The sequence below is a fragment of the Eptatretus burgeri genome, chromosome 1, assembly GCF_056783735.1.
Source record: "Eptatretus burgeri isolate ZD-2024b chromosome 1, Ebu_testis_v1, whole genome shotgun sequence".
NCBI classification, from domain to species: domain Eukaryota; kingdom Metazoa; phylum Chordata; class Myxini; order Myxiniformes; family Myxinidae; genus Eptatretus; species Eptatretus burgeri.
In genome coordinates this window covers 13,873,104-13,893,821 of record NC_140961.1, presented here as the reverse complement: position 1 = coordinate 13,893,821, position 20,718 = coordinate 13,873,104, and the positions used below count along the sequence as shown (strand labels likewise).

At 43.8% G+C, this 20,718-nt stretch overlaps 1 protein-coding gene across 5 annotated transcripts in view; it reads right to left on the bottom strand.

The window, feature by feature from the left end:
- LOC147033899 (putative aminopeptidase W07G4.4) overlaps positions 1-20,718 on the bottom strand; it is a 76,814-nt gene continuing 56,096 nt past the window's right edge. The window contains exons 12-18 of one of the 5 annotated variants that reach the window (XR_015055913.1): positions 16,178-16,253; positions 14,953-15,071; positions 10,212-10,295; positions 9,971-10,028; positions 6,430-6,611; positions 1,219-1,343; positions 325-523 (exon numbers count right to left, since the gene is read on the bottom strand). Coding sequence is in view for 4 of the 5 variants with exons in the window: in XM_085872498.1 (XP_085728624.1) it covers positions 380-523; positions 6,430-6,611; positions 9,971-10,028; positions 10,212-10,295; positions 14,953-15,071; positions 16,178-16,253 (663 nt within the window). In the remaining variant the exon portion in view is untranslated. Of the gene's footprint in view, positions 524-1,218; positions 1,344-6,429; positions 6,612-9,970; positions 10,097-10,211; positions 10,296-14,952; positions 15,072-16,177; positions 16,254-20,718 lie in introns of those variants that run through there. The other 4 variants (XM_085872498.1, XM_085872510.1, XM_085872528.1 and 1 more) reach the window with 4 other exon arrangements.

Here is a 20,718-nt window from a genome sequence, read left to right as displayed (position 1 = left end):
GAAGGTGAAAATGCTAAAATTTATTGCCGTTCTGCACAATCATAAAAAAGTTTTGCATATTTTTACTTGTAACGACATTCATGCCAAGAAAAGCGCTTTAGAAAGGAATAACATTTCCTTCATCAAGATTCATATCATATCCAAATCCTATAGAACAACGCGAACAGGAATGCACGATAATCGCATCGCCCGATCAATGGCTTTTCGTAGAAATTGAGGTATTAATTGTCTTGATTGGCATAATAAGCACCGATATAATGCGGAGAAGGCCTCGACTGGTATACAATGAAGCAATTTCATTTGACAGTGTGAAACGAGATGACAAAGTGGTGAATGGTTACAGGATTGGATGCAAGAGCCGAACAACATGAGCATGATGTTAGCCACGAGCAACCTGACCGAGAATGTAATGACCTGCTAGGGCTGCAACGGGGGCTCCGGTGGGGATGCCAGGGAAGGGGCCCGAGGAACCTGCAATGTCCAGGTGAGAGTAAGGCAAGGGCTTGTCAGAGTCACGTCCATGCTGGATTGGGCAGAGTAGGGAAGAATCAGCCATTGGAGATTTCCATTTGAAGCTCAAAATAATCAAAACACAAATACGTCATGATATCAAGAATGCCATTGAAAATCTAAAGAGAATGGCACGGCACTCGGTAGAACGCGTACCTCCGCCACGTAATGCCTGATCCACGAGAACATATTGGGCCCAATACATTTTTGAAATATCATTCTATACAGTACTGTATCGTTTTTGAGCCCTATCTCTCAATGGTGATGAATCACTTTGGATAATTAAATAATTCTCGTATCCAAATCCGGATTTGGATCTTCACCAAAATTGTGGTCACATCTGCATTGTGGTCACATACTCAACATGGAGCCTGGTGTACCTTAGCGGTTTACGGTGGTGACTTGCGATCCTAGGGTCTTGAGTTTGAGCCTGGTTTGCCACTGAATTAACACCAGGGGGTTGACTCTGCCACTGATGCAGTGCCCCTAGTCCCAGTGCACTGGTTCTCATTTCACCGACCTCAGAAGGATGACAGGCTTAGTTGCGCCCCTAACCAGCGATGCAACCAGCAGCCAAAAAGGCAACACGCGATGGGAGCATACTCAAGATGTCCATCAAGTTTCATCCGAATCCGTCCACATATTCTTTGAGATATCATGCTGTATATACTTTTTGGCCCTCTCTCTCTCTCAATAGTGAAGAATCACCTTAAAATTCTAGCAGTTGGATCCGGATCCGGATCTTCACCAAAATCTTATCAGTTCGTCCTTGTCACACACCGAACCTGTCCATAAAATTTCATCCGGATCAGTCTTCAACATTTTGAGATACCCTGCACACAAACAAACAAATAAAATTGCTCGTTGAGCAAGGAATTGGCGGAATAACTTTGTCATATCTCCATGATCTCTGAAAAAACAAAAACCTGGAAATCAATTTGGTTCTTATAAATCGATAGTGCTACTGGTTAATGAGTTATAGCACTTAGTTTGGTCATGATCATAACTCGGAAGTCAATCGGACTTGAAATGGCATTTTTATCGCAATTTGAAAGTTTTGACCCGACCCCCCTGACATTCGACCCCCGACCGCTAAGAAGGGTGTTGGTGTGACACCCCAATGAGACATATGGTCGGATGCAGAATTGGAAGATGCACATTTTGGATTTGGTTTGAAGTCAATATGACCATTTTAACGGACGTTATCGCGAAACTAAGAATTCCGGTTTTTCGGTGACCTTGACCTTGACCTTTGACCTAGATTCACCAAAAATGACAAGTGTCTAAGTTGGACCATGGCCGACATCTGTACCCAGTTTGGTCATGATCGCTGAAACGGTGTGGCTGCTACAGGGTAAACACACAAACAGACAGACAGACAGACAGACAGACAGACAAACATACACACAGAATGAAAAAATAAATATATATTGGGAATTAATATGGATTTATTAACGATGGATCATATGTGAACAGAGCAAAAGACTTATGGGGGATGTCATAGACATATCACATGGCACGGAATTACAAGGAAAGGATGCTCGGAGAGATCACTGAACTTTTATAGGAATTATAAGGACATTGGATAATGAACATCGAACGCAAATGAACACCAAAGGGGATTTAAACTTGGGATGGGATCCCTCATGTACTCAGATGCTAATGCCAAATGGGACATTCTATTTCCCCCAAAACGTTGTTGTTGTGTTGCTGATTAATAACCTCATAATTGCTGATCAATCAGCAGAAAATTCCAGATTTATTCTTTCTTTTATTTCCCCCCACTTCCTTCATCATCTCCCAACTTTCAGAAATGTGTGGAGGGAAAGGAGGACAAAAAAAATATGGTGGGGTGGAAGGACAGGGAGGAAGGAAGGTACAGGAGCACCAATTTGGTGTATTTATGAGATAATAAAAATAACTCTAATTACCTTGACAAGGAATTACATTACTCATCTGCGATGGACGGAGGTAATGTTTCCACCACAGTCTGTCTGTCTGTTTGTGTGCATGATATCTCAAAAAGTTGTAGACAGATTCAGATGAAACTTGGTGGGCAGGTTGGGTGTTTGACAAGGAGGAATTCATTCGATTTTGGTTAAGGTATGGATCCAGATCCTAGAATATAATTTAAATGACCTTTCACCATTGAGTAATGCGGCTAAAACCGATATGTAGCACGATATCTCAAAAAGTTAAGGACGGATTTGGACAAAACTAGGTGGATGGGTGACAGGTGACAAGAGCAAGCCGATTAGATTTTGGCTCAAGTCCGGATCCAGATCTGGCCCATCAGTGGGATACAAAACGTAAACTGTTCAGCCTGGTGGAGGTGTGCGCTCCACCGAGTGCCCGTTCCAGTTAATATCTGTTCCCTTTATGACCATCCTATAAATAATCCCTTTGCATTTTGGTGTAATGTGAGAAAAGCCAACCTTTTTGAAATTAAAATACGAGAGATGTTAATAATGGTTGCAAAATGCTCAGATTGATAGATCTTTTTTTTATTTTTTCGAGGAATTTGAATTTTCAGTATTCAATTGCTTGTAAACTTAAAATTCAAGAAATAACTTTCCATCTCTGAACATGCAAAGCAGTTTGCTCGCTGTTCAGAATGAATGGGCCATTAATCTTGTTACACCATGAAATAACCAAGGACTTAACAAAGACGGTGACAAATAGATTTGAAATATTGATAGAGGGAATCATTCTGTGCCAAGTGAAACCATTTTACAATTACATTTTGGAATGACATCTCCATCTTCTCCATAATATCTGCAAATATCTTGGAGGCTTAAACAATGCAATGTAATTTTAATGAACAGTTGTGTTTTGTCGACTTTTATCAAAAGGTGTTTGGGCAGGACTCCGCCCCCCCCCCAACATGCCATCCTCCATATCCCTCTCCCCACCCAAAATAATTAAAACAATCAACGAGAATTTGATGTGCATGAGCGAGACGTACTGCAGTGACGTCGCCAGAAACAACAACAACCCGGGCATCACATTTCTACATTTCCTCTTACACGGTTATAGTTGCAGGTCGTATCATCTCCAATTGTGCCGAAATGAAAACTGGCCAGAATTGGAGTTTTATTTAGTTTTGCTACAATAGATGACACCTTTTAGTAAATTTCAATTTTAAAAATAGAATATTCGACAGGTTCATCGTATCGAGTTGAAATACATTCTATAAAATGGGATTGTCCACCAAAAGTGTTGTTCACTATGATGAAATTAATGTCTTTTGAGTGTTCATTACAATAGGACTCCAAATGGATTGGTGGGTATGGGAAGATACTTTCCATTTATTTATTTATTTATATATACAGGTGGTGGACAAAATAATAGAAACAACAATGTAAAGTCACTTAATGGGGCATTGGGCCACCACGTGCAGCCAGTACCGGCCTGTATGCACCGTGGCATGGAGTCCACCAGTGTCTGGAATTCTGCGGGAGGCATGCAGCACCAATCTTCGACGAGAATGTCGAACAACTCACACCTGTTCAATGGAGGTTGAAAACGCCATCTCAGGCATCATTCCAGAACATTCAATTAATGCTTCATTAGGTACAGATCTGGTGACTGAGAAGGCAATGGAACATGGATAACATCAGTGTCATGCTCATCAAACCATTGGGCGACCACACGTGCTTTGTGGAAGGGAGGCATCGTCATCCCGGAGGACACCCCTTCGGGCAGGAAAGAAATGCTGCAACATGGGGGTGAAGATGATCATTCAGTCCCGTTAAGTTGCGACTGCCATTGACCTTGCCTTCGAAGGGAATGACTGCACCAAAACCATGCCAGGAAAATGCACCCCCACAACATTACAGAACCACCAGAACCCTTCACTGTTGCAATCAAGCACACAGGCTTTTAGAGTTCTTTCGGTTGGCACCACGCTTGTGCTCATCCGTTTGTTGAGAACATGGTGAAAGAAGATTCATCTGACCATATCACATTTCTCCACTGCTCGGTAGTCCATTGCCTGTGCTCTGCACCACTGGACTTGCAAACGTGCATTCCCCGGTGTGATGAGAAGTTTGTGCACTGCAACTTAACTATGGTATCGCGCTCTGTGGAGTTTTCGGCGGACTGTTTTTGATGAAAGTGGCTACTCGCGCCCCAAGTTGAAATTCAGTCAAATGATCTGCAGTTGCTCACCTGCTTTGCCTTGCACTTCAAATTAATGCACGGATATCATGATCCTGGAGTGTGTGCTTCTGCCCACTGTCGCCCTTTGCTGATGATGTCTTTCCCTCGGAGTTCCATGCCAACATCACCTGAGATACCGATGCTCGTAAAACATCAGCAAGTTCAGCTGTCTTTGCCACTGAAGCTCCTGCCAAACCTGCCCCAACAATCACGACTCTTTCAAAGTCACCGAGATCTCCTCTTTCAGCCATGCCAGCCATAATTATAGGCAAACAAAAGCCTGTGAAGCATTTTTATACATGACCCTAAGCATCCTGGGATGATATTCACTTAATTAACACATGGGCCACACCTGTGTGGAAGCCATTGCTTTCAATATACTTGGGGGTCCCTCGTTTACCCAGGTGTTTCCATTTTTTTGTCCACTACCTCCATGCATATATATATATATATATATATATATATATTTATATATATATATATATATATATATATATATATATATATATATATATATATATATATATATATAAATATATATATATATATATATATATATATATATGTTGTTGTTTGTCTTTCGGCTGCTCCCGTTAGGGGTCGCCACAGCGGATCATCTGTTATGATCCACAAACCGATTTGGCACAGGTTTTACGCCGGATGCCCTTCCTGACGCAACCCTGGTTGCGTCAGGAAGGGTTGCGTCAGGAAGGAAGTTGCGTCAGGACTTACGACACAGGGATAAGGATTGGGTTTCGCCATGATTCCAGGCTGCCCTACACCCTCTCATAGCGCGGCCCAGTGCAGAGATCCCGTCCTCAAGCGATCCTCCAACCCAAGCTTCCGAGTAGCCGGATTACAGGCGCACGCCACTAAGTCCGGTATATATATATATATATATATATATATATATATATATATATATATATATATATATATATATATATATATATATATATATATATATATATATATATATATATATATATATATATATGAAATAAAATCCTCATCACTAAGACGGTGACAGCTCACTGACGTATTCAGTGTTTGGTATAGCCTCAGGAGTTTCTCACACTAACACTGCAAGCTCTCATCTATACAATTAAATAAATGAGAAAAACAAGACACACACACACACACACACACACACACACACACACACACACACACACACACACACACACACACACACACACACACACACACACACACACACACACACACACACACACACACACACACACACACACCAGATTGATGCCTTATAAAGCACGTTACATTACGTATCAACAATCATAATGCATTTCGTAATGTGGAGAAAAGCTGCTCATTCAGAATAAATCTTTGGCTCTGTAACTGTGGTTGTATCAGATGTGGGAGAACAGTCAAAGTGAGAGTTACACAAGAGAAATGGAAAGGTTCTTGGACGCAATGTTCAACCAATCCATCCTGGTTTCAAACTTCGGGAAACGTTTGTGCTTTACTTTTATGGAATAATTTAATAATAAATTTAAGTTTAAATTTCCAGAGCAGTGAAATTCATCGTCGAGCTCCCTGCAGTTGTGAAGAGACTAAACTAAAGCTGATGATTGTGGCACTTGGCATGTACAGGATATAACCTGCATTGAGAAGAATGGTGTTTCTCAAACAATTTCCTTAATCGCAGTGTGTATCCAACTTTACAATTTCTTGTGTTTCCTGAACAACAGGGCAAAGGGCTTCAATGAGAATTGTGAGGTGTACGGAGAAGCTCACCGCATCAAGCCCTGATGCCATGATCAGGAAAGCAGCAGGAGCTTGATGGCCACGTGGTGTAGATGTTGAGGGCAAGTTGTTTGCTTGAAGAACGTCCTCATACTCTGACTTACCCTTGTGGAACTCAAAGTCTTCACGGCGAATCGTCGAAACCTCAAAAGGGTCTCCGATTTGGTCACCCGCTGCAAAGACGGGTCAGAAAATGGTAATGATCCGTTGAAAACAAAAGAAAATGGAGGAAACAAATATCCAATCTACTTCCTCAACAAACTTGTCTCCCACATACTTCCTTAACTGAAAGGTACTCAGTTGAGCGCACACCTCCGCCGGGATGAACAGTTTTTGTTTTCTATCCCACCGATGGGACGAATTTGCATCAGTACCGAAAGCAAAAATCTAATTGGCTTGTTCTTGTCACCGAACCAACTCATCAACTAAGTTTGAACAGAATCTGTCCACAACTTTTTCAGATGTCGTGCTATATATCGTTTTTAGCCACATCTCTCAATGGTGAAGAATCACTTAAAAATTCCAGTATCCGGATCATTAATAAAATCTAATAAATTGGTCCTCATCACACACCCAACCTGTCCACCAAATTCGTATGAATCCGGCCATATTGTTACGAATTTGGAAGCCTTGTGCACACAGACAGACAGCCATCCCCGTAGCTTAGTTATTTCGATAAGTACATGTTTCTAGTTAGGGTCCCGTCCCTGGTCTAACGGGAATTAAATGTACATGCGCTGCGAAGTTATTTTGATAGTTAGGATTTTTTACTACAACAACAACGCCAATAGTGGGGCAACTTAGCTAAATATAGCACAACAATTGTATTGTGCATTTTGTGAGGAAAGCACCAAATTTGGCACACTAGTAGCCTATCATATTATGAACACATTTGGATCTTGGGCCATCTCAAATTCAGCGGCTGATGGCTGTGGCAGTCATTTTCCACTGCCATCAAAAATTTTGAGATGGCCCAATATCCAAATCTGTTCATAATATGATAGGCTAGTCGTGTGCCAAATTTGGTGCTTTCCTCACAAAATGCACAATTGTTATGCAATAAGACTACAATAATAACAATACAATACTACAATAACAACACACTGCTCAAGGCAATGTCCGCGTGAGGCACACTCACGAAGCGTTTCGTCTGGCCTGGTGCCAAATAAGGGTATGTGTCATTTTGCGCCAAATGAGCGACGCGCGCAAAGCCGAGGCGTTCGGCCAATAGGAAGCCAGCACGGGATACTGTTACTCAACTTCCTGTTGGAGGGGCGGTCCTTTTGCAAGAAGGCGGAGCCGTAACACACGGTCTGCCCAATGAGAGCAGGCCATGATGAGCAGACCACGCCCGAGAAGGACTAGGAAAGAGAACAAATATTAGTGTCTGGTCTGCTTGAGCGCGGAACGCATCTCTCGACGCTGCTCTGGTCTGCTGGAGCGCGGGTCGCATCTCGTCAACGCTGGTCGCCTCTCGTCGACGCTGGGCTGGTTGCATCTTGACGCCGGTCTGGCTCGCTCGTCTCGGCCAAACCACACGAGGTGGGAAGGTCCATTTTTCTTTCTGGGTGTGTGTGTGTGTGTGTGTGTGTGTGTGTGTGTGTGTGTGTGTGTGTGTGTGTGTGTGTGTGTGTGTGTGTGTGTGTGTGTGTGTGTGTGTGTGTGTCCATGGGGCCCCGTCTTTAAGTATAAACTGGATTTCATTTCTTATAATCGGATAACTCTGATCCTTGCGTGCTCTCCCCTGCCCCCCATTAGAAATAAATCCCCTGTTAAATGTTTCAGCTCGTTTTTGTGTTTCTTTCATTGGCTTAGCACGGTGCGTGTTGGGAAATTTGGGAAGCGGCAAATTGTACATTTGGACCGATGGGACCTCGGTAACCAACTGCTCGGGTTACGCACGGGTCAAGCACACATACGGCTCGTCCTGTACGAGTGCCGTCGAGGGTGTGAATCCTCGGTAGCTCGTCACGTGGGCCTCTAGGTATTTTGAAGTTTGGCAGATAACCCTGTCCCACGTGGTTGATTTATTGACGATTCACGGTCAGGTAAGGGACCCATACCTTTCGGAGTTTTCCAAAAGGTACGATCTAGATTCTGGGTGTTCGGTAGAGTCGACCTTACTGCTCCATCTAGCGGTCGTGCTCGCAACCGACGCACGGCTCCACAACAATATATCCTGCTCACAGACAGCCAGACAAATACATAAATAAAAATCACTCATAGAGTGACACTTGGGAAAACAGAACAAAGTAGAATGGCACTCGATAGAGCACATACCTCCGTCAAGTTGAACAGTTTACATTTTGTATCCCACTAATGGGCTGGACTTAATGGTTAGGGGCTTGGGATCCTAGGGTCCTGAGTTCAAATCCTCCTCAGCTGTCGAATTAATACCAACCAGGTGGGGTGGACTCAGCCTGTCATCCTTCCGAGGTCAGCAAAATGAGTACCAGCTTGCTGGGATCATTGAGCCATTCGAGTATCCTGCGTCGGAGTGGCAACCCATCCAGGATTGTGCCCAATAGCCCAGGAGACTGCTTTGGCAGCACCAACGCTCTCACTGACTGTGAATGCCCAGATTGGCAAGCTGTTCACCACTACCTCAGATCATCCCCATCCATACTCATGAGCTTTTTTTTACTTCCCTTTTTAAGTGATTCTTCACCATTGAGTGATTGCACCAAAAACGATATGGAGCATGATATCTCAAAAAGTTATGGACCGATTCAGAAAATTATTGATGGACAAGTTGTGAGTGTGAGACAAGGACTAATTCATGAGAATTTGGTGGTGAAGATGTGAGAATTTTTAAAGTGACTCTTCACCATCGAGTGTTAGGGCCAAAAACGACATATGGCACGGTATTTCGAAAAGTTGTAGACGGATTATGACAAAATTTGGTGGTTGGGTTGGGTTTATGACAAGAACAAGCTGATTATATTGTTTGAGGTCTGGATGCAGATCTGGCCTATCAGAGGGATACAAAACGTAAACTGTTCAGCCTGGCGGAGGCATGCACTCCACCGAGTGCCGTTCTAGTTTCCCAATGCTTCGAATCCAAATTTTCAATTGTGCAAACTCAATCCAGATTTGCACCTCCAACCTCTGGGATGTCAGTCTCGTGAGCTCACACCTCTCAGCCACCATACACCATCATTTCAGAATTAAACATCCAAGAAACCATATTCTTGGCCAAACAAACCAATGCAAGAATTACACTGCAAATCCATTATACATTTTGCAAACTAATTAGAGACCTATTTATATTAAAAAAAAAAAAAATTATGCAGAAGGTATCCGTGCATGGTTGACAAGGTGTGAAAACAAAGCTACGCTCAATGGGCAACCTCACAACTTGCTCAAAATGTAACCATTCTCGATGACAAAATTAATTGAAGTGATTAAAAACAAATGATAATGAATTTGCATAACTGGATGACGCAAAACGGAACAGTTTGGTGAAAAAACCCAGTTCGAGAGGTTATCGACAATTTTTGATCACAGTGAGAAGCAAAAGTGAATTGAATACCTTTCTGTACCGATTGAGCGGTCTGAGTTTTTCGAGCAGGGCCATTGTCCAATATTATCTGGAAGAAAACGTTGAAAACGCTTTTCATCAACTCAACATCATTGGAAAAGGCCAGGGTACACATTCCTGAAATAGTGATCGTGGGGGTGGGGAGGACAGGACAGATGATTTAAGGTAAGAGCTTCAAAAATAAGTTGCATGAACCCCCCCCCCCTCCTTTTGAAAATCGTTGTAAGCTTACAGAGTAGTTCGGTCCCACAGCACGCACAGCATGACCGGTCAGCGTCGCAATGGTGAAAAGTTGTGGATTCACTGCCGTCAAAGCCTTCAGAGATGAACGCAAGCGTGGAGGAGGATCAGGTACACTTATGATCAAACAGTGGTGACAAAAGAGGTGTCTAAATCGATCGCCTTCATGTGCCTGCTGTTTGGTATCTATACTAATAAATGTCAGAGTGGGTGTGAAAATTGGGTGTTTGGGTTCATTAAAACACCCCTTTTAAAGATAATTAACAGCCTCATTTAATTATATCCTTTATCAGGCGCCATCTTCGGCCACCTCACTCTTTGGGGTCTTGAGGCGTATCCTGAGTTAGCAAACAGGGGGTCTGAAGCCGCCATGTTTTTTGGCCTGCTCAACCATGCCTCGACTTGGAACAGGCCGCAACGATTTCTTGCCGATAAAGTTTTTTTTCCCCACTTTCCTCACTCATATTATCGAATGCCTGTTCATCGTAACTACAAATCGCTGGGTACAATGCAATGCTTATAAACATTCGGAGATACCAGCGTCTGTGGCTTTAATTAATTTCCGCTCAAGCCGCGACTTTGAGAATCTCCTAAATTAAGCTGAATTACAAAATTTAAGCTCCAGAATCGAACCTAGCAGCAGAACTGACTCCTAGAAAAAAAAAAAAAAAGACAACTTTTTTCTTTTATTTGCCCAATTTGGATACATTTGACATTTCAGGCATCTCCGAGAGGTGTATGTTTAATATGACGGTTCAGTGATAGCGAATCGCATGCCAAGCGAGCCATTTCTTCTCAACCATTTTGTTGGAGTGCTTCTTGAGAGCTTAAGCCACTTGGCGAGCGCTCTACAATATTCGCACCGTCACTGAATACTGTATGTCGATCGACTTGAATAAAGTGCAGGGGCCACTCGCCTCTGTTGGCCATGTGTTGTTCTGCGGTACAACAGGCGGTGGCTGACTCGCCGAAAATGTGAAATTTTATTTTACACGACATTTCCCCTTTTTGGGCGTTCTTCCATTGTACGACCTGTCAGTTTGGCATAGATAAATACAAATAAAATTTAAATGTTTCGTTCTTAAAAGTTTCTTCGACCATTTCGTGGATTGCTTGGTGAAGCCACTTGGCACGAGTTCTTCAAGTTTCAATCAATGGCGATACCACGGTCCCATACCGGAGGTGCGAAGGCAAAATAAATTATATGATCACAATGAGTAAAAAAAGTTTTCAGTTGTTGAGAAGTAATGAATAGCCACATCACGGCAGGAAAGTCGAGAGGTACGCATGCTCACTCTAAGCTGTCGAGCCTGGGTTTAAATCCTGACCCAGCTATAAACTGTCATCCCAGTGTTTCTCAGGCAGGGTGATTCATCAATGTATGTGCTCTCTCTCAGGTGGATGTTGAACTGGACATGTCATCTGCTGGAATCCATTTCCCCCTCCATCTGTAATCTCTATCTCTATCTCTATCTCTTTCTCTCCCCCCCACCCTTCCCCTTAATCCTTGCCTCCCCCACCCTTTCCCCTCTGTCAAGGGGACTGCAGCATGTACAAATCAGATTCGGAGTGAGCTGACCGGAGGGATGCAAAGGTTGCTGCATGTACGAGCATGCATGCATGCAGCCAAGGGTGTCGATCCAAGCCAAAATGTGGGCGGGGGGGGGGGACAGGTAACTGAACCCTTCTTCCAAGGTGTGCCCAGGCAATAGATCACCACGCCAACTGCTCCCCACGAATCGATTAGGTGACATGAACAATGGACTGCAACGTTTTTTTCAGTTCCAGATCCGGTATGTTAATACAGTGTATTTATACAGGTACACATCCATGTACACATACAGGCACATATACTGTACTGTATTTATCCAAATATAGTGTGACGGTTCGGAACATTGGAAACGAACGTATTTGCCAACTCATGGGGATCCAGTGCTGCCAACCGATCACTGTGGACGTGGCAAACTATGAGATGGTTCAGTCTTTGTTGACTCATCGTACTTCTCAGCCAGGTTTTCAGACACCTGAGTACGCTGAAGGAGCACTCAGCCGAGCAAGAGCTTGCTGGGGAGATCATGAGCAATCGAAGCAACCGTTCAACCTGCGGGAACAATTGGCGCACCTCCGGTACCATCTTTTGGAAGACTAGTACGGGCCCGTAGGTGCGTAAACGACGACTGGATTGGGGCATTTTTTCACCCCCCCCTCCCCTCTCTCGCCCACTCCTCTCTCCCCCTCTCTCATGCCAGTACCCTCTCTCGTGGGTGAGGCGTGCCAGTATGTGCAGCTTCGTTCCTTCGCTCTCGTAAACGACGACTGGATTGGGGCATTTTTTGAATTAGATCGGACCAACCGTATCATAAATGGCCACAACTTGGGAAACACCTGGGAAACATACTCAGCCAGGTTTTCAGATACTCAGGTCCCCAGCGTCAATTGTGACGTCATATCAAACGAAGAAGAATTGCGACGCCCCCTCTCCCTCGCCCCCTCGCTCCCCCCTAGTCTCACCCCTCCTCTCTCGCCCCCCTCTCGCATCCTCCTCTCTACCCCTCTCTTAAATTGACGCCCCCTCTCTCTCACCCCCCTCTCTCCCTCCCCTCTCTTGCCCCCCTCCCCACCCTTTCTTGCCTCTCTCTTGCCCCCTCTCCCCTCCTCTCTCGCCCTCCTCTCTCCCCCTCTCTCTGTAAATGTACTCACAAATGTATTCACAAAAAAAACAAAAAACAAATAAATAAATAAATAAACATTAATTGTGACGTCATTCGTGACGTCATAGCACCGTGTCCTGTCATTGGTTTGGTAAATAAATGGCTATAACTTGGGCACCACTTGTCCGATTAATATCAAACCTTGAAAAGGCACATACTCAGGTCCCCAGCGTCGATTGTGACGTCATACCAAACGAAGAAGAAGAATTGTGACGTCAATCGTGGGAAAATAAATAAATAAACATTATTTGTGACGTCATTCATGACGTCATAGCACCGTGTCTTGTCATTGGTCGACAGATAAATGGCCGTAACTTGGGAACCGCTCGTCCGATTGATATCAAACCTCGAAAAGGCACATCCGCGGGTCCCCAGCAATATACCTGGCAAGTTTCACTCAGATCGGACCGGCGGTCGTCGAGAAACGGCGGTCGCATATAGACAGACAGACAGACAGACATTGCTGGAATTATAGATAGATGGCTTGGTAATCCTGAATGCAGGAACCAGTGTACTGCTTCTTGAAGAAGAGCAATTCTTCTTTCAGACTCTGACAATTCTGGATAAATGGTAACAGTGTCAGATTCATACTCTCCAGAGAGCAACATCTTTGCGAGGCCGCCACACCATTGCAAGTCCATCCATTGGAAGCATACTCTGTACAGAGTGTCGGTGCTGCCAAAGCAGTTTCCTTGGCTATTGGGCACAATCCTGGACGGGTCGCCACTCCGACACAGGATACTCGAATGACTCGATCATCCCCAGCAAGCTGGTACTCATTTTGCCGACCTCGGAAGGATGGCAGGCTGAGTCAACCCCCTCGTGAAGTAATTCAGCGGGCAATGAGTCTTGAACTCAGGACCCTTGGATCCCAAACCGCCACCCTAACCACTGAGCCAAAACCAGGCCGTACCATTTCAAGTCTGTAGAGGTGAAGTATGTAGTCATGTTCGACATCGCTGAATGGAGCGCCGCGAAGTATTCTGCTCTATACGAGTCTTCAGCCGTCGAAAACTCATGGGGTGGCACCTCAGTATCCAGTCTACGAGGAGCTCGCCTCTTCCTAGGAGGAGCGAAAGGGTCAATGCTGTGTTCTTCCATCTGTTTCTCCACGTGGACGAATGGGTCATGGAAGGCCTCATTGCTGCGAAGGTACTGTATCTGCTCTTTCACACTCTCGCCCAACTGTAGCTACAGTCTGCGCTGGCGCTTGCAGGGCTCTGTTAAACCCTTCCATGCACTGTAAGAGTGGTAGCGATGCATGCAGACCGACTCGAAATGTGGGGGGGGGGGGCAGAATATACTCTGTCCCCCCTGGTAAAATAAAGTGGGAGGGACATTTCCCCCCCCCCCCCGGGATCTACACCCATGCATGCAGCAGACCTTTGCGAGGTAGATAGAGTGCAGCAGACTGCCCCAGGTCTCCAAAGTATCCGTGTGTGTGTGTGTGTGTGTGTGTGTGTGTTAATTAAAACACCCCTTCTAAAGACAATTAACGCCAACGGCCTTATTTAATGTCCTTTGTCAGGCGCATCCTCAGCCACCTTGCTCTCGATGGGGACTTAAAGCACATCCGGGTTACCTCCATCCATCCAACCATTGGGACCATACTCTGTGCAGAGCGTTGGTGCTGCCTCAGCAGTCTCCTTGGCTCGTCGGTACAATCCTGGACGGGTCGCCACACCGACACAGGATACCAGCAAGCTGGTACTCATTTTGCCAACCTCGGAAGGATGACAGGCAGAATCAACCCCACCTGGTATCAATTCAACAGCCAACTGGGATTTGAACTCAGGATCCTAGGATCAAATTTCAACATTCTCAGCAAGGATTATAAACATCAATGCCAAAACATTAACATCCCGAAATATTAAAATTAACTGTGGTTTGTCATCGAGTTGGAAAGGTAACATTCACTCTCAGCATGTAATTGGAATTCCCGCCATGAAGGCTCATCAAACCAATATGTTCAGGTTCACGAAGGAAGTGAACGGCTGTTGGAGAGCGACAACAACAACTTACCCGTTCTTTCATCATGCACAGCACATCAGCCATTACCATTCTTCCTTCTGCATCCGTGTTTCCCACGCGGATTCGCTTTCCCGCACGTGACCGGATTATCTCGTCAGAAACATAGCAGTCTGCATGGGAACGGGTGGGTTACAGACGGAACACACGAGTGAAAGGCGCGATTGGGAGAACGGGAACTCAACCGACCGGGAACATGTGACCCACGCACCATGACACGTGAATTCATCCATCCATTGGGATTATACTCTGTGCAGAGCATTGGTGCTGCCAAAGCGGTCTCCTTGGCTATTGTGCACAATCCTGGACGGGTCGCCACTCCGACACAGATGACACATGAATGTCGAGTATAAAAATAGCCAGATAGGGCACAGGAGATTGAGATCTAAAAAGCATCCCAAAATGCAGACACAATCTGCATCCGTTTTGTACTCAGATTAAACTTGACGACAGAAAAAAAAGTATCACGGCCACTCGGTGGAGTGCACAACTCTGTCACGCAATGCCTGATCCAGGAGAACATATTGGAGCCAATAATTTTTTTAAATATCATGCTATATAATCGGTTTAGCCCGACCCCTCAATGCTGATGAATCACTGAAAAAATCATTGCATCCAGATTCGGATCTTGATCAAAATTGAAACAATTCATCCTCGTCAGACACCCGACGTGTCCGCCAAGTTTTGTCCGAATCCGTCCCCAACTTTTTGAGATACCCTGTTCACAAACAACCAAAGGTGAAAACATAACCTCCGCCTGCCCACCTTTGGTGGCAGAGGTAAAATAAATAAATAAATAAATAAATAAATAAATAAAAAGTCAAATTAATTTGTCTTCATTTTCTCAAAATAAGGGTTTGTTGAAATTTTGATGACAGAAGCTCAAACGGTAACAGAAAGTTATGATCTCGACACGCACGCACACAAACACTGCAGTGGATGGGCGAACAAGCATTCAAACATAGTTGGACTTTGTTATAGGTATAATCCCTGCTGAACCATACACAAGTAACCATTAAAAGGGCTAAGCCCGCAGGTGCCAGCCCAGCAAACCCACAGGTTTTCCTGAACCAAAGGCCATCTGGAATATATTCTCGATCCTCTATCTCGATGAAGGAAGCCGAATTACAATTGGACCCTGACTTTGAAAAAGCCATTAGTTGGCTTTATCCAAGGCAAACAAAAAACGAACGAATTACAGTTCGTCAAGGAAACGCACCTGCACCCACACTGTTCCTGACCATGGCCATCGCTCCAACCACTTTGATGTTCTTTGGCTTAAGCTCAGCAAGGACCTGCGTGCAACAAAGCCACAACACCATGGAATAACTCTGATAATGGACAAGTACATGAGGGATGAAAGCAACTGTGTTTAATCACAAGAGCAGCAGCAGCAGCAGCAGCAAAACGATCTGCACAGATAATTTCAGATCACGATTAACCCACAATTAAATAAGTAACAAAGGCTTTAAAAAAATTGGATTAATTAAATAGATATGTACAAAAAAAAAAGGCTTCAATAGAAAAAAAAAATTCGTTCCCAATGGCGGTTACGCAGATTTTGGACCCAATGCCAAAAGCTATTTATTGTGAAATCAAAAACTATATTTAAGATTATTGGTTCACGAGTCAGTAAGTGACCACTATATTCGTTATGGATGGAGCCTGGTGTTGGCGCAGTGGTTAGGGCAGCGGCTTGGGATCCAAAAGGTCCTGAGTTCAAGCCCCGTTGGGCCACTGAATTAATACACCAGGGGGTTGACTCAGCCTGTCATCCTTCCGAGGTCGGCGAAATGAGTACCAGTATACTGGGCCGGTGTATACCCCGGTTAAAATAGGTGTACCATATCCCTGTGTCGTAAGAGGCGACCAGGGTTGCGTCAGGAAGGGCATCCGGCGTAAAACATGTGCCAAATCACAATGCGGATCATACGGATGATCCGCTGTGGCGACCCCTAAAGGGAGCAGCCGAAAGAAGAAGAAGATATTCGTTATGGATGGGTGTGTGTCTGTCTGTCTGTCTGTCTGTCTGTCTGTCCCGAGCATAGCTCCGTGGGTTTTGATCCGATCCTGATAAAATTAGGGTGCGAGGTTTGTATCATGATCTAGTTGTGTTTTCCTGAGAATGGGCGTGCTGCGCCCATTATGGGCAGAGTCACGCCCAAAAAACATGTGTTTTTAGGGGGTAGCCAGTTTTAAGTTACATCTTCTCCGAGGGGGTTTGTCAAATCTGACAGGGGTTTCGGTATTTGGTTAGCCCAATGGCACCTGCATAGCCCCACGGAGCTCTATTTTTCATTTTCGTCCCAAGGTCAAGGTCACAAGGTCACGAACTTAGAAAATGTCAAAAAAATTAATAAATTGGGCATCGAGCTCCTCGGGTTTTCAACTGTTTCGAATGAAAGTTGGTATGCAGGTAGTGAGTGCTCTTCGAGTACTACAACTTTCATTTACGTTTTTCCCGATTCCCGCCAGTTTGCCCGTGGCGTCCCCTCGAAGGCCAAAAAATAAAAAAGGCGAACCGTGTACGTTGCTCGTGAACGATCATCGCCGTCTCCAGACTTGTTATAATGACAAACTTTTAATCACTCATTCAAAATAAATAAATGAATAGTGGGGGTTTCTTTTACTTTTTTTTATTTTTGGCCCCATCTCAAAAAAAAATGCCCCCCTCCAAAAAAATTTTTTCCTTGTTTTTGACAAGTATGTTGATCGCCTTTGTGTGTTGATTCGCCCCCAGCCCAAACCGCCCAACCGATCGTTCTAAAAATTTCAGAGATTAATGTCACCGACCCTGCGATGGTCCCGCATTGAAGTTTTGTAAAATTCGGTCCACCAAAAAGGTCTACATAGGCCAATTTGAGCCAATTTTTTTTCTAAAATCCTTAAATTTCATCCGATCGACTTGAAATTTGAACACAATTTGCATGTCAGGTCAATGCATTCAACCACCAATTACTTTAAAGGTTATTCTCGGTCAAAAGGTCAACATAGGCCATAAGGTCAACCCAAAATAGGCCAGATTTTTTTAAATTGTTTTTAAAATTGTCAGTTTTCATCCAATTGACTTGAAATTTGAAAAGGATTTACATACCAGGTCACTGAATTCAACCACCTATTATTTTTTGCGGTTACCATCGGCGAAAAGGTCAACATAGGCCAAATTTCTAAAATCCTCAATTTTAATCCAATTCATTTGAAATTTGAAGAGCATTTGCACATCAGGTCACTAAATTCAACCACCTATTGATTTTGAGGTAAACATAGGCCAATAGGTCAAAATAGGCCAAAAAGCCAATTTGGGCCAAATTTTCTAAAATCCTCAATTTTCATCCGATTGACTTGAAATTTGAAGAGCATTTTCATGTCAGGTCGCTGAATTCAACTACTAATTAATTTTAAGGTCAAAAAGTCAACACAGGCCTAATTTCTAAAATTTATAGATAGGGTTTAAAAACTAAATACATCACTATATCTCAAATAGTTGTGGATGAGTTATGACAAAACAAGGTGGATGTGTTGAATATGTGACAAAAACCAAGTGGATTGGATTTTACTTCGGATACAGCCCATCAGTGGGATAAAAAAACATGAACTGTTCCACCTGGCAGAGGTATGCACTCTTCCGAGTGCCATTCTACTTTGTGCTGTTTTGCTAAGTTGTCACCCGATGAGTGGTTTTTCATATTTTTATTTTTTCTTCTTTTTTCAGTCGTTAGGACTGAATTTGATGTTTGGTATTATGTGTGACCATCTATTTGTACCTGTTTTTGGAAATTTTTTGCTACGTGGGTTAGGGATACCTTCCTTGGTTTGTTGTCTTTGTGGATGAGTACAAATTAGATTCGGTAGTCTGTTTAACTTTTCACGTATTCATCCAGTCCTGCAGTTGTTATTCTGTGCACTTGGATGAGTTCCATCAGGCCGCTCGCTCCTTCTCGTCTCGGCATGTACATTCTCAGTATACATTGATTTTTGTGGAACATTTTGTGGATAGCGAGGAGTTTCCCCGTTTTGACATCTAGCTTATTGATTTCTGATTGCAGCCAATTTACTATTCCACAGCTGAATTGGAACACTGGTATTGCTCGTTGGTTTATGGCTTTGATTTTGTTCCTTGGGGAAAGGTATGTTTTCAGGATCAGCCTCGTTCTATGCAGGTATTCTTTGGTAATTGTTTTGCACATTTGTTTGTGATATATTTGGTGGCCATCTTGTACTCAGAGGTATTTGTATAATGCTTCATTGTCTCGTTCCTGTGATGTTGTAATAGGTCCATTTTTATGTTGTCCATTTTTGTTGGTCTTCCTTACACACTTATCGAAGCCAAATTCCATTTGAATATCATCGGAGTACTGTTTTACCAACTTCAGTTGTTCTGCCAATTTTTCGTCACTCGGTGAAAAGAGTTTTAAATCATCCATATGCAGGAGATAGATGTGTCACCTTTCTTGTTTATTTGGACGTTCTTTTATTGGATGGTAGCATGTATCCATGTCCTTGCTCATCGATGAGATTGTTTAGTGGATCCAGAACTAGACAAAATAGGAGGGGTGAAAGGCCATCATCTCGGAAGATCCCGAGTCATATCATCACTCCTGGTGTTTCGATCTTTCCTTCCGAGTGCTGTAATATCAATGTGCTGTTCCAAAGCTCCGTTGCGTTCTCAATAAGTTTGATTATTTGAGGGTTGATCTTGTACAATTGCATGCATTTTATCATCAATGAATGTGGAACACCATCGAAAGCTTTTATCGTCTAACCAGGCTGTGGACAGTTTGGTTATTCTGGTCTTATAATTTTTGAGTGTGTGTGTGTGTGTGTGTGTGTGTGTGTGTGTGTGTGTGTGTGTGTGTGTGTGTGTGTGTGTGTGTGTGTGTGTGTGTGTGTGTGTGCGCGCGCGCGCTCAAAATATCCACCTTCATTTCGGTAAGGGGTCACGATTCATGGACGAATCTGTGAAGCTTTCTGTTTTCAAAATTTTGTGCCGAGGGAGCTCTTCAGAATCGTTACTGAGCCCAGGACGGCTTCCAACTGTAGTTAACTTGTAGTGATATTTCCAGGGATGGTTTTTAATATCTCTGTGAGGTTCTTAATCATCACTGGTACAACTGGCATTCTTCAGCTTCCAGGATCTTTTCACTTCCTGCTTGAGGTCTTGGTATTTGGTCATTTTCTTGATTTCTGCATCGTTAGTCCAAAATCACCGGTATTTAAACCTCAATTAGCGATGCCTTCTTCTCTCTTTTTTTGCACCTATGTATTATACCTGGTTGCAATGCTTTGTTTTCGATGTTCCTGCCCGATGAGATCATTCGGTCGTACGTGAGCGGTATTTCAATGTTTTCAGCGATTGCTGTTGGTTCATTTTCCCACAAATTTTCTGGAACTGGAATATCAGTTTTTGCTGATGTGCCAGCGGATTACTTTACAAACTCTGTTATGTCGTTGTGTGTACAGCTGTTCTGACACGTTTTTTATTCATGTTCAGTCATTAAACATCACATATCATTCTCTTTGCGAACCCCACCTCCACCCCTCACCTGTCTTTTTTTTTTTCCTCCGACCCTTTTCTCTCACTCTGTCCCCTCCTCATAAAATGCAGCACTCTCCTCCCACATCTCTGTCACTCTCTCGCTGTCTGTGTGTCTGTCCGTGTCTATCTGTGTGTGTCTCTCTCTCCTCCTCCTCTCTCTCTTTCTCCCCAAGCCCCCATTTTATTGACCCGTCAGCGAAGCGAAGGGTTGTATTCGATTGTAT